Here is a 12683-nt window from a genome sequence, read left to right as displayed (position 1 = left end):
GTCCCGCGTGCCCCCTCAGTGCCCTGCAGCCTCCTTGACTCCCCACCCATGCCCAGCGGACGGCCCGGAGCAGTGTGAACTGGTGCAGAGACCGCGATACCGGAGAGGCCCGCATATCTGCTTTGACTACAACGCGACGGTGAGGAGGGGGCGGCGCACTTTACATCCCGGCCCCCTCCCTTCCCTGGGCCGCCCGGCCGACCTGCACCTTGCCTCTTCCCGCAGGAAGATACCTCAGACTGTGGCCGCGGAGCTTCCTTCCCGCCGTCGCTGGGCGTCCTGGTCTCCCTGCAGCTGCTGCTCCTCCTGGGCTTGCCTCCTCGGCCGCAGCCCCAAGTCCACGCCCACGCCTCGCGCCGCGTCTGAGCGCCCCCTCCTGCCCCTCCCCAGGCCTCCCCGCCTCTCCCCTGCCTCCCACACCCCGCCTTAGAGCCTCGCTTCCTCCCTCACCGAAGGACCTGAGTAGCCAGGCCCAAGTCTGAGCCTTGGAAGGGGGGGGGGGGGGGTCCCAAAGGAGGGTGCCGCAGGTCTTTGGCCCCCAAGCCACATCTCGCCGCCGAACTGTCAAAGTGACCCCAGACCCCTTATTCCCACTGGACTCACCCGCCCCTGAGGGCTGGGACAGGGAAGCCACAGTACTGGTGCCAAACCAGGCCTCCACTGCCCACCCTGCCCCAAGGCTCCCTTTGTGTGGGAGACCTAGGCCCTGCCCCAGCTGGACTTCTCTAACCTGGCCCTTATGTCCCACCCAGGACCAAATCTGGATTCCCTGGGAATAATGAAGTTGAGATGGGCAGTTTGAGGCTTGTGCATCCCATCTTAAGTCCTGGCAGGAGGGAGGTCCTGAGGCAGCCCCTCGATGGCTCCTGCCCCTATCAGGCCTACAGCCACCTCCCACCTTCTTCCAGCCCTGCAGGTGACAGGCCAGTGACAGTGACACTGGCTCAGACACAACCCCATAAACACCTGGAGCCCTGAGGGCAGAAACTGGATTCACATTAGACTTACCTAGGAGGACGAACACACATACACACACACACACACACACACACACACACACACAAACACACCATGGGGTGGGTGGGGGTAGGGGCTCACAAAGCCTTACACAGGGCAGGGGGTTGGTGGGAGGGTTGGCACATGCACACTTCATCTGCTCACTGCCCACCTCTAATCTGACCTGCAGCCCAGCTGGTCCTCTGTCTCTAAAGCTGAATGTCAAACAGTGCCAAATGCTGGGACAGGGGGTTCACCTCTGTCCCACCCTAGCCACCAGTGTCCTGGAAATGTCCCTCACCCCACCAGGTGCTCATTGTAACCATTTCGCACTAGTGTCAGGCCCCCAGCGAGACCACATGCCACTGCCTGCACCTCTTGGCAGAGGAATCTTCACCAGACATTGCCCTTTGCCTTAGCCAGAGTGACATGATCACTCCTGGCTGGGCTATCCCACCCCCAATCTGGCCCTTACATACTCAGGCCTGTGCTCCACTCCCTGTTTCTTCACACTCACACAATGGGGGAGGGGGAGCAAACTGCTCTCCCCTGCTGAACACACACATGCACGCATACGCACACACATGCACACACTCTGTGCACACACAGAGGCTGGGCCCAGGCACATGTCTTCACACCATTCATTCTGATCATTTCCCCCATAGGCATCGCAGCCTGGGGGCAAGTGGGGGACAGGAGAGCAGGGGGAGGTGGCCAAGAGGCTCAGATGGACTGGGAGGAGGGGGGAGGGTGATGCATTAATTAATGGCTCCATTAATTAATGTCACGTTGCTTGTTGCTTTCTCAGTGTGTGTGTATGGTCCATGCCCGCTGCTGGTGCCAGGGTGGGCACCCATGCTGTACACCCAGCCTAGATGCCAGCCATGTCTTGCGGGGGGCGTGTGTGTAACTGTAGTGTAGTCAGGTGCTCAATGGAGAATATAAAAATAAAAAAGAAACATATACAAAAAAATAAATATATATTTTAAGTTTAAAAAACAGGAAAACAGACAAACAATCCCCATCAGGTAGTTGTCCAACCCCCAGCTGGGTCTAATCCTTCTCATCACCCACCCGACCTGGCTGCCCCCTCACCTCGGGCTCGGGGGATCTGTGGGGGACTGGGGGGCCATTTCCTCTTCTCTGCCCTTTTTTTTTTTGGTTGTTGTTCTATTTTGTACAGACAAGTCAGAAAAACAACAGTGACAAAAAAGTCAAGAAACTTTGTAAAATATCGTGTGTGTGATTCCTTGTAAAATATTTTCAAATGGTTTATTACAGAAGATCAGTTATTAAATAATGTTCATATTTTCACTTCAAATGGTTCCCATCCACTGTGTCTGCCTCAGGGTGGGGATTGGGTAGCTTGAAGACAGGTGGCCATGACCTCAAAGTCCCACCTAACACTCAACTGGGAATGAAGGCTATTGCAACCCAGGTACCCAGTAGGTGTAGGGCATGACGCTTCCTGGGCTTCCTAAATACCAGATCCTTGGTATCCTGCATCTCAGATAATCTCTGAGAAAAGCTGTCCTTAAAGGCCAGGATGACAGAAGAAAGAAGACAGATGAAATTTGAGTTTAGGTAGGCATCTAGCCATCAGGTCAGACCACCAGGGCCTAGTGGGCAGGTCATCCACTTGGAGCGATGAGTTAGTACCTGGCCCAAGTCCATGACCTGGTGTTTGAGGGCCCATCCTGCTATCCAGAGAAGGCCAGGGTCTGGTCCACCCATAAGCATGACCATGGCTCCTTTTCAGTTGAGGGGAGGCCCAAGGCCCAGTGTTCTCCCTGACTGCCACTGCTCATTCTGGAACCCAAAACTGAGTCAGTTTCTGTGAATCCTCTCAGACCTCCCTCTGGCCTGCCCTGTGCCCTTGTTCATTTTAATCCCAACTCTCTTAATAATCAACCCTACTTCCATGTGACCCTTCACATTGTTTTCAAGGAGAGAAACTAGTAACCACCAGCACAGAGGTTTCCTAATACTGCTGATGCTTACTCACTTACAACACACTTTACACTCACCTGGTAGGCAGTCAGCTTACACCTTAGACTTGGTACTAGTTTATCCCCATAGCACAGATAAACAAACAGACTAAGTCTCCTCTCTTGCTTGGTGAGAAAGGCAAGAAATCAGCAAAGGTTTCAGCTAGAAACCTGAGGTGACCTGGTTGGGGGGCATTGGATACTAAATAAATGCAGGAGGACATTCTGGGCCTTAGCAAAGACACTCTTCCTCACTCCTCCTGCAGTGGTTGGCCACAGAGCAATGCCTAACTAGTAACTCCTGAGAGAGCTCCCATGCCCTCCCATGCCTGCTCGGTCCCAGGATAGGGTTGCTAGATAAAATGTAGAACATCCAGTCAAATTTAAATTCAGATATAAGATGAATTTTTTTAGTATGTTTCCAATATTGTATGATACAACAATACTAAAAAAACTGGGGACATGCTTACACTAAAAATTATTCACCTATCTGAAATTCAAATTTGACTCAACACCCTGTATTTTGATTTGCTAAAGCTGGCAACCCTCCCTGGCATCAAATTAAAGCCCAGACCCTAGACAAAGAAAAGACTGTCAACACCTTTTGTAACCTAGAAGGCTATGCGCAGGTCGGAAGTTGTCCTGAGATCAGTGGCTGAAAGGAAGGGATTCTGCACTTTATACATGTGCTCTGTCATATATAATTGTTTTAACTATATGCACATTTTTAAGAAGTAAATACACCAAAAAATCAGTTTGCACAGGACACAAACTGCTGGAAGCTACCAATGCAGTGAAGTGAGGGCCCTGGGCCACCCTGGCCCAAGTCTGTGGGGGAGATCTCTCCTCATCAAGGCCAGAGATAAGAAATCTGTGATGGGGAAGAGAGTCACTAAAAGCAGTCCAGCCTTGCCATTTTTGGGACAGGAGACCTGAGTTCAAGTCGCAGTGCCACCACACTTGTAACAAGGGCAGCCTGGGCAACACACTCACTGAGCCCCCAGAGTGGACTGGCATTTTACACCACAGTCCCCTTGAACCCTCACCGTAAAATTATCTCCATTTTACGTCCATGAAATTGAGGAATCTTAGCCAGTGTCGCACAGCCGCCAAATGGAAGAGCAAGAATTCCAATCTGGGTCAGGTCTCATACACCCATACAACCTGGATCAGACACACACCACCAGACTGCGGAAGTTTCGGGAGTCCCTGCACACTGGTACGCACACCAAGACCATCAACATTCTTACCCACACACCTGTCCACAAAGACACACTCAGAAGTATTCAGATGTACATGCCCGGGGCTACTGTTCCCAGGAAATTCAGCAAGCGCGTGTCTGCAGTTTCGCTGCCGCGCAGGTACCCGCAGCTTTCCTCCAGGTTAGCGAAGCTATTGACTCCTCCCCACTTCCCGACAACAGGCGGAAACTGTCCTGAGAACTACAACTCCCAAGCACACCTTCCTCTTACCAACCGGAATGGCCCGGGAGCGCAGCTTCCTGGAACTTGTAGTTCTACCCAGAAAGTTGCTATCCGCTCGTCCCCGGCTTCGGCCGAGGACTCCATGTCCCAGCATGCCGCAGAGCCGGAAGGGCATCCCACCGCCGTCGGGAGCGCGCAAGCGCAGCACCCTGTTTGTCGGTGCCTGGGAAGGGAGGAGGTACGGTCGTAGCCAAGACCGAGGCCGAGCCGGAGCTGACGAGACTTGACTGGGGCCCAGAACTAGGCTCCAGTCCCACGCAGATCGTAGGGCCCCCGAGTGGATGGAATAGGCCGAGCCCTGAGATCAACGCCAGCCCGGTCAGCTCGGCGCGGGGCCCACAGGGCAGGCAGGCGAGCAGACGTGCAGAAGCCTCCCAGGGCCTTCCCTCAGGTCCCCGGCGAGGGGCCTAGGCCCCGGCCCCGCGACCAGGCCCAACTTGACCCTTTGGGACCGGAGCCAACCCGACCAGAAGTGGAGTCTTCACCGGGGCCATAGGCCAGTGACTAGGCCGGGCCCGGGCCTCCCGTCGGGGCCGGACTGGGGCGAGGCCCCGGGGAGGCCCCTAACACACTAGACCCTTCCCCCAGGCCGACGCCCTTCGGGAAGATGCAGCGCGCCCTACCGGGCGCCCGCCAGCACTTGGGGGCCATCCTGGCCAGCGCCAGCGTGGTGGTGAAGGCCCTGTGTGCGACAGTACTCTTCCTCTACCTGCTGTCCTTCGCCGTGGACACGGGCTGCCTGGCGGTTACCCCAGGCTACCTCTTTCCGCCCAACTTCTGGATCTGGACCCTGGCCACCCATGGGCTGATGGAACAGCACGTGTGGGATGTGGCCATCAGTCTTGCCACGGTGGTGGTGGCTGGACGTTTGCTGGAGCCCCTCTGGGGGGCCTTGGAGCTGCTCATCTTTTTCTCAGTGGTGAACGTGTCAGTGGGGTTGTTGGGGGCCTTCGCCTACCTCCTCACCTACATGGCTTCCTTCAACTTGGTCTACCTTTTCACTATCCGCATCCACGGAGCCCTGGGCTTCCTAGGTGGTGTCCTGGTGGCACTCAAGCAAACCATGGGGGACTGTGTGGTCTTGCGTGTGCCCCAGGTGCGTGTCAGCGTGGTGCCTATGCTGCTGTTGGGGCTGCTGCTGCTGTTGCGGCTGGCCACGCTGCTCCAGAGCCCAGCACTGGCCTCCTATGGCTTTGGGCTGCTCTCCAGTTGGGTTTATCTTCGCTTCTACCAGCGCCATAGCCGAGGGCGAGGGGACATGGCTGACCACTTCGCTTTTGCCACCTTCTTCCCTGAGATTCTGCAGCCCGTGGTGGGGCTGTTGGCGAACTTGGTGCACGGCCTCCTGGTGAAGGTAAAGATATGCCAGAAGACAGTGAAGCGCTATGATGTAGGTGCCCCGTCTTCCATCACCATCAGCCTCCCAGGGACAGACCCTCAAGATGCAGAACGGAGAAGGTACTGTGGAGTATTCCAAAACCTTGTTGAACTAGGAGAGTATTGATCAAGCCCCATATCGTCTGTTATACTTGCTGTATGTTGGCTGGCAGCCAAGGGTCAGGTGTTGGGGCAGACTCAGAGATAAAATCCAGTTTGTGGTTTTGAGAAACTCAGCATGTAGGAGTCTGGGCTCCAGTAGGTGTTTTCCAGTATTAAGGAATGAACGTTGCCTTTCTCACCACTCAGGCTACTTAACAAGTCCCAAGAAATGCCCAGTGTCCTTTTATACTATGTGAGGGGTTAATGGCCAGATACACATAATCCTAATCATGTCAGAAACTCGGAATCCTAGACACTGGTCCTATGGGAGCCAGAAACAACCTGCTGGTCCTTTTTCCCCTGTGAGGGAGGAACAGAGAAAGAGACCTGGGATTCTTATTAGGCAGTCTGGGCCACCCCAATTTCAAAATGCTGAGCCAGGTCCTCTTCCTGGATCTTAAAAATTCATATGCTGTGCTTCTCTGCCACTTATTGAGAGGGAAACTTGGGGTACTACACCCCATCCTTCTAGCATGTATGTGTCACCAAACCCAGGGGACAGGCCATGTGACCCACTGTGGAGTCTGCTGACCACACAGGGAGTGGAGACAACCTTTTTAATTATCTGTAAACCAAGCCATCTGCACCATCTGGAGTCCCAGATGAATTATTCACTGAATGCACCTTGGCCAGGGCAGGGCAGATCTTTTTTTAATCCAGCTTTCTGGCTCGTTCTCTCTCTCTCCCAGGTCTGTTGACTCACCAGAGTGGTAACAGCTCTATTTCCAACATTATTGTTGAGAGTTTGTTTTTTTGAGGCAGTTCTTTTAGTAGTGAAGCCTGGAGCAGGCTTTGTTTCTCCTGTCAGCTTCTGCTTTTGCTCACCTATGAAATGGATTCTTGGCAGACAGTTTTATGAATTCAGCTGAAAAGTTATCCCTGTGCTTACTCTCCACTGGGGCTGTGGATTTCAGTGTGGGACACACCCCTTTCATGAAGGGGTTTCCAGCAGGGGAAGGGCTGCAGATTACTATGGCCTAAGGTGGTGGATGTTGAAAAGTACACAAGGCATGCTGCAGGGCATAACTGTTGGCCCTACAGTTTGTGTCTATGGCTGATGAATTCTAAAGACAGGTCTGTCTTCATTTTATACAGTGGAGAAGATGGGACCAAGAGGGTTGGACCTGGTAGAAACTGAGCTGTCCTCAGCTCTACAGGTGGGGCCGAGACACGGTGGTGACTCCTCCTTTAGTGAGAAGTCTTGGACTGTTAGGGTTGGCTGACATTTCAAAACATCTCTGCTCAGGCCCAAGAAAATGGCAGGTTGGGGTAGGCGAGGTTGTCAGGATGTGGGTTCTTGATGTAGCCTTATGGTTGTTACTACTCCAAGCAGTTGGACATCTGGCAGCATGCCACTCCCAAACCCAAATGGCTACTAGTAGTGGGGAGACAGGGTTTCCTATCTTTGGCCCTTGTGAGGAAGTGACTAGCATGCCATTACCTCTCTACATTGGCAGACTTTAGACAGAACTGACGAGGCAGTCTACAGGATGGAAGCCTGGGTAGCACAGGGAAGGACTGTCCTGTTTATGCCAGTTCGCCATGTGTCAGGCCGGAGGAAAGGGTGGAATTGTGCTCGGGATTTCTGCGCCTGTGTTCTTGTTGCCTTTTCTGTCACGTTCCCTGGTATGGTGGAGGTTTTGGTTCTCTGCTGGAACTTGGAAGGCTATTACAGGCTGTTCCCCCATGCTTGTAGCACAAACAGGTTGAGGCATCAGGGTTTCATAGTGACCACTAGTGAAAGTTTTGCCTGGCAGCACGGGCATTCTACCTCCTGGTAGACTAGGGTCCCAAGTGCACGTGTATATCTTCTAGTCAACTTTCCCACCTCCCCCCAAGTGAGATCCAAAAGGATTTGTCCAGTGGAACCAGTAAGCTTTGGCCTGTGTCCCGTCCAAATGGGCTGTTCCTCCTCTTTCTGCAAGGACTTGGTGTTCACTGATCTAACACTGGTAGTGGTGGCTTTGGGGATTCTTCTGGGAAGGAGAACATTAGAGTCAGGAAGGGTGGGCTGACCCAAGTTGGACCTGCTTCCCAGGTTGAGATCCAGGGTAGGTGCCTGCATTCCAGCATTCCCCACAGACCCTTGCCAGGAGACTCAAAACACCCCTAATGAGGAGAGAGGAAGAAGTAATAACTCTCTCCTTGGATGTGATACCAGTGCCCAGGCAGAAACTCCCATGTTCAGGGACTCCTTCCACCCATCTTTCTTGGGGTACCAACTCTGCCCATGCTTAGGCACCACCCTCAGAATCATTCGTGGGACTGGCCTGGTGGACAGTATGGCAAACACCCTGATGGCCTTCTCAGCCTGAAGGTGCCCTGGCTATGAAGGGGAGGCTCTACAGCCTTTGGGTCCTTCTTCTGATGGCAGAGGTGGCCCTATCCAGTCCCTGGGAAGCCCTGGGCCCTGCATGGTGAAGGGGAATACATAGAATTCTGAGAGAAGTCTGGGTGGTAGGGGGAGTCAGCTTCATGGGGGAAGAGTACAGGGCATGAGCCAAGTGACTTGTCATCTTTCCTCTGGCTCCAGGCAACTGGCCCTGAAGGCCCTCAATGAGCGGCTGAAGAGAGTGGAGGACCAGTCCGTCTGGCCAAGCATGGATGACGATGAAGAGGAGGCAGGGGCCAAGGTGGATAGCCCCCTACCCTCAGACAAGGCCCCCATGCTCCCAGGGAAGGGGGCTGCCCCAGAATCCAGCCTGATCACCTTCGAGGCAGCTCCGCCGAAGCTGTAACTCCAGACCACCTTGAGTGTAGGCGCCTCCTCTCCCAAGCCCCCCTTTGACACCTCTCAGCTACTCCAGGGCACTGACTGCTCTGAGAAGGAAGAAGGGCTGCTGGGGGTTTCCACAGCCTTCTGCTATCTCTCGCCAACACTACCCAGGACTCTTGCTACCTGGTTCCAACTCCAGACAACCACTATGCCAGGCATGGGGCCTCTGAAGTGTCAGCCAGCCCGGGCCATCTGAGGTAAGACTGTACCTCAGCAGACAGCCCCAAGCAAGTGGCTGCAGGGACAGTGGTGCCACACCTCCTGGGCCAACCCTGATGCCTGATACTGGTTGCCAAGAGCCCTGAGCCAAGGCAAGGATTTGCCAAAACCGTTCTGGGGGTCCAGCCAGTGCAGGGCTGCACATTCCTGCCCACCCTCAGAAAGACTATGTTCATGTGAAAATTTCTGATTCCCTCTGCTGTGGCTATGGCTGCTTCTTGGCCAGAAGAGCCATGGCTCCCAAGTATTTTCTACAGGACCACTTGAGTGGGCAGTGAAGCCCAGCCTCGCAGTATCAATAAAGCAGTTCTTTGAGGTATGGCTCCTGGGCTCTATCAGACCACCTTGGGCAGCCCCCTCATCATGTTCAACTGCAAAGTTAGGGACTTTACTCTAGGTTCAAGGGCTTGGTCTCCCTGCCAGCTCCAGCTGAATAAGAAGCCTATTGCCCCCACTCCCCCTACCCCCACTGTTAAACACCCTTCCCAGAGCTGTCACTTCCAATACTTACGCATTTTCTCTCTCTGATTCCCAGTCAGGGAGGCTCTGCCCAGAAGATCGGATGGTTGAGGGCCTCTCTATCATAAAGAGTGTTCTTATCGATTGCTCACCCTCAAGACAGTGGTCAGTGCTTGAAACCTATGGAAACAGCCCATCCCCAGCTCCCACCGTGTCACTGTCCACATCTAACCACCAGTTTGGCGATGCCAGCACAGTATGCAGGTGGGCGAGTGAAAGGACACATAGCTGTACCATCTAGGGTCACTCATCTAGGGCCCTGGGTGGCACAGGAGGGCACAGGAGGCTCAGCAGCCAGATCTCAGAGCTCATGTGCTGGGAGAGCTTCAGCCCCTCAGTGAGCAGCCAGGGACGGGTCCCCATCTTGCCTAGCTGCCTGTTTCTTCATTCTGACAGCACTAGTGAGAACTATCCCCAGTTCTAAGCTATTCCTCCCATCCGGTCTTTTCAGTCATTCTTCTTTATTTTGCTTTTTTCTCTCCTGTAATTTCCAGACATACCAGTACAAGTATGAGTTGAGTTGCTGGGGAAGTAGGTTTGCAACCCCAGCTTCAGCCAGACATCATCCATAAGCTCCTCTGGGACAGTACAGAAGAAAAGGGGAAGCACTCCACCATGAGGAGCAAGCAAAAAATGTCACACACAAGACTCCTACTTTAGACTTCCCCAGTGCCTGAGATGTCCTCATGACTTAGCTGAGAAAATCCAGGAGGCCCCAGCCCCTGCTACTACACTGAGGGGCAAATCCAGGCTTCTAGGCTGGGAAGAGCTCATGGCTGGATCCTTTTGCGGTACAGGTAGGCGTTGCTCACCTGACTCATGATGACCAAACTGGTAATGACAGGGCATAGCACAGCAAGGTACCAGACCCCACCAGTGACTGTGGCGGTGAACCAGAGGGAGCACATGCCCAACAAGAGGCTGGCACTACCCAGAAGGTAGCCTACTAGCCCAGAAGTGGCATGGTATAGCTTGAGCTTAGCCAGGGGCCAGCGGGGCAGCAGTTTAGGGTAGAGCAGCCCCACCCCACCTGAGCACTGCAACCCGGCCCACAGCACAGCTATCAGCCCTGCCCGCCCATGCCACGTGGCCAGGTGGGCTTTGCCAAGCTGTTCCTTATGGAGGATGACAAGACCTAGGCCCAGCAGTGCACACAGCAGGGCCAGCAGCTGCAGTACCCAGTGGCAGCGTGCTCGGCCCTTCCGTGAGAGGGAGCGCAGCAGCGAACTCTCAGGAGAGAACACCAGCAGTGCCTCGGTCATCAGGAAAGAGAACTGGGGAAACAGGGATGGGAAACTAAGTCAGGAAAAAAAGCTTCAGATAACTTTCTAAGTTGCCAGTCACTGTGGGCAGATTCCCCCTCTCCATTCTCTATCCAATGACAAGAGTATCCATTTGGCGGGGCAAGAGTGGGGAGCTCTATCAGGGACAGGACATCTGCCCTTAGTAACTGGCAAGAGGTATATACCTCTCCACATTTCTTCCTAGGTGCTATTTTGAAATGTCATGTCTGCTATATTACCCAGCAAACACAAGGTTTGAGATGTGGCAGTTATAAATGATTCACAAGCTTTGTTTCCCTAACACAGGGCTGGATACAGCTTCTTGGCAAGAGCTGGCCACATGGGTGCACTATTTCAGGGAAAATTAGATGCATCACCATAAATTAAGGTAAAAAGAGACACAGGTACACTCAAAAATCATTTTCCAAGCGTCTTGCCTGGAGGTGGATAAAGCCTCATTTTGTGCTTAGGCAAATTTGCCCTGGGTTTTGAACACTCTGGTTCAAGTCTGGTTTATATACTACGGGCAGGTGTTGGAGCATGCGACTCCTCCAGTTCCACATTCCACCCCTCCAAAGAGATATTAAGCATCCATAAGGATTCAGAGGCTACCCGGGCTACCACCCGGAACTATGCTCCCTCCCACCCCTAAGAGCTGGCCAGGCCCACTACTTACAGCCAGAGACATAAGCATGGGGTGCCAGGAGAACAGACCTGGAATGAAGAGGAGGCTTTGTGAGGCTGAGGCAAGAAGAGCCCAGCCACACCGATCCCTACAGTCTGAGGAAAATGGGCAGCGCATCGCCCAAGGAAGTGCTGCCAAAATACTAAGGCCCCTGTTACTGCAACAAGCTCATCCCATACCTATCCTTGCTTCCTGGTCCCTCCCTGGAGCAGAGGCCATGCTTTGCCACTCCTCTGGCAGGCCTCCCTCCTTCTCCTAGCACTTCACACAAGGCAGCCAAGTGGAGCACCAAAATAAGGAAAGAAGAGCCAGGTACTCTGGCCAAACTGACAGAGCCCGCACACTCACTTCCTCCCCACTTATTCCTCCAGCATACGATGTCCCCCAGCCAACCAAGCCTTTCCCAGGAGTCAGGCCCAAGGCTTCCTATTGCTCCTGCTCCCCAGGAGAAGGGGCACTTTCCTTCCCAGAAGTCAACTATGAATTCTACTTACTGGAGCCAGGCCTGGCAAGCACAGCCACAAAGATCGTAAAGCCCAGGGCCACAAGGTGGGCAGCAGCCCCAGAGGCAGTGCGCAGAGCTCGGTAGATGTGCGACTCGGTCTCCACAGAAAGGGCCATGGTCAACCGGGCCAGTGGCTGGAGCCTGAAAGCATAGTAGAATGAGCAAGGGTCTCAAGTGCCTGCTGTCCACTCCTCACACTGGAGCAAGGGTTGCAGGGCAGGAATGCCACTCTCTTCCAAGAAGTTAAGGTAGGAAGGGACAGTACCAAAACAGGCACCAGTAACAGGCGAGGGCTGGCAGCCTGTCAGCGTGTGCCCAGTATCTAAACTGGCACTGATCACTGGCCCACCTTCCAGGTAGGATGCGCAAGGCCGAGTAATAGACTACAAATCCCAGCGTGCATCACGCCATCGCCGGACGGGAGCGCCAGCAGGAAGCGCGTGAAGCGCTACGGGTATTGTAGTTCCCATCTGCTCCCGACTTTACAGCCTGAATCCCTTCGCGCACAGTCTCCCCACGTGCCGCTGGCATGCTGACCCTACATGCTAGGGACTCGCCTGCCTCACCTGCAGCACTGACCCGACTTGGTGGTTTCTTCCCAAGAAAGCGGGATACTCAGGCCCCTGTCGCGCGCACTGCAGCTCCGTCGCGGAGCCGCTTCACTTCCGGGTGCGACGTCTACCTACCCG

General features: G+C 54.1%; 3 protein-coding genes across 8 annotated transcripts in view; 2 read left to right on the top strand and 1 right to left on the bottom strand.

The window, feature by feature from the left end:
• Positions 1-1062, top strand: part of CACNA2D2 (calcium voltage-gated channel auxiliary subunit alpha2delta 2) — a 142119-nt gene extending 141057 nt beyond the window's left edge. For 3 of the 5 annotated variants that reach the window (XM_042979023.1, XM_042979022.1, XM_042979021.1), the window contains one exon: positions 57-1062. In XM_042979023.1, coding sequence (XP_042834957.1) covers positions 57-430 — 374 coding nt within the window. In that variant the 3' untranslated portion in view covers positions 431-1062. The remainder of the gene's footprint in view (positions 1-56) is intronic. The other 2 variants (XM_042979025.1, XM_042979024.1) reach the window with 1 other exon arrangement.
• Positions 1063-4582: 3520 nt separating this feature from the next.
• On the top strand, positions 4583-9321 carry TMEM115 (transmembrane protein 115). The gene is made up of 2 exons (XM_007088580.3): positions 4583-5926; positions 8541-9321. The coding sequence occupies exons 1-2, from the start codon at positions 5076-5078 to the stop codon at positions 8743-8745; spliced, it is 1056 nt and encodes a 351-aa protein (XP_007088642.2). The 5' UTR covers positions 4583-5075; the 3' UTR covers positions 8746-9321.
• Positions 9322-9732: 411 nt separating this feature from the next.
• LOC102968591 (transmembrane reductase CYB561D2) lies at positions 9733-12679 on the bottom strand. Of its 2 annotated transcripts, none has more exons than XM_007088581.3 (4): positions 12561-12679; positions 11984-12135; positions 11481-11518; positions 9733-10795 (listed from the first exon to the last, which is right to left on the bottom strand). In XM_007088581.3, the coding sequence occupies exons 2-4, from the start codon at positions 12108-12110 to the stop codon at positions 10292-10294; spliced, it is 669 nt and encodes a 222-aa protein (XP_007088643.1). In that variant the 5' UTR covers positions 12111-12135; positions 12561-12679; the 3' UTR covers positions 9733-10291. The 2 variants fall into 2 exon arrangements, with proteins under 2 accessions (XP_007088643.1, XP_007088644.1); XM_007088582.3 differs by having other exon boundaries at positions 12574-12679.
• Positions 12680-12683: the final 4 nt, after the last annotated feature.

The sequence above is a fragment of the Panthera tigris genome, chromosome A2 (assembly GCF_018350195.1).
Source record: "Panthera tigris isolate Pti1 chromosome A2, P.tigris_Pti1_mat1.1, whole genome shotgun sequence".
Classification (NCBI taxonomy): Eukaryota; Metazoa; Chordata; class Mammalia; order Carnivora; family Felidae; genus Panthera; species Panthera tigris.
Note: the sequence above shows the minus strand (reverse complement) of the source record. Positions and strands in the feature narration are given on the sequence as shown.

Excerpts from the sequence above, each read along its gene's own strand:
- LOC102968591 (XM_007088581.3), bottom strand. The coding sequence starts at position 12,110 with ATGGCCCTTTCTGTGGAGACCGAGTCGCACATCTACCGAGCTCTGCGC. Across the intron at positions 11,519-11,983 it reads GCTTGCCAGGCCTGGCTCCA|GTCTGTTCTCCTGGCACCCC; the intron begins GTAAGTAGAATT and ends TCTTCATTCCAG. Across the intron at positions 10,796-11,480 it reads CCATGCTTATGTCTCTGGCT|TTCTCTTTCCTGATGACCGA; the intron begins GTAAGTAGTGGG and ends CTGTTTCCCCAG.
- TMEM115 (XM_007088580.3), top strand. The coding sequence starts at position 5,076 with ATGCAGCGCGCCCTACCGGGCGCCCGCCAGCACTTGGGGGCCATCCTG. Across the intron at positions 5,927-8,540 it reads CAAGATGCAGAACGGAGAAG|GCAACTGGCCCTGAAGGCCC; the intron begins GTACTGTGGAGT and ends CTCTGGCTCCAG.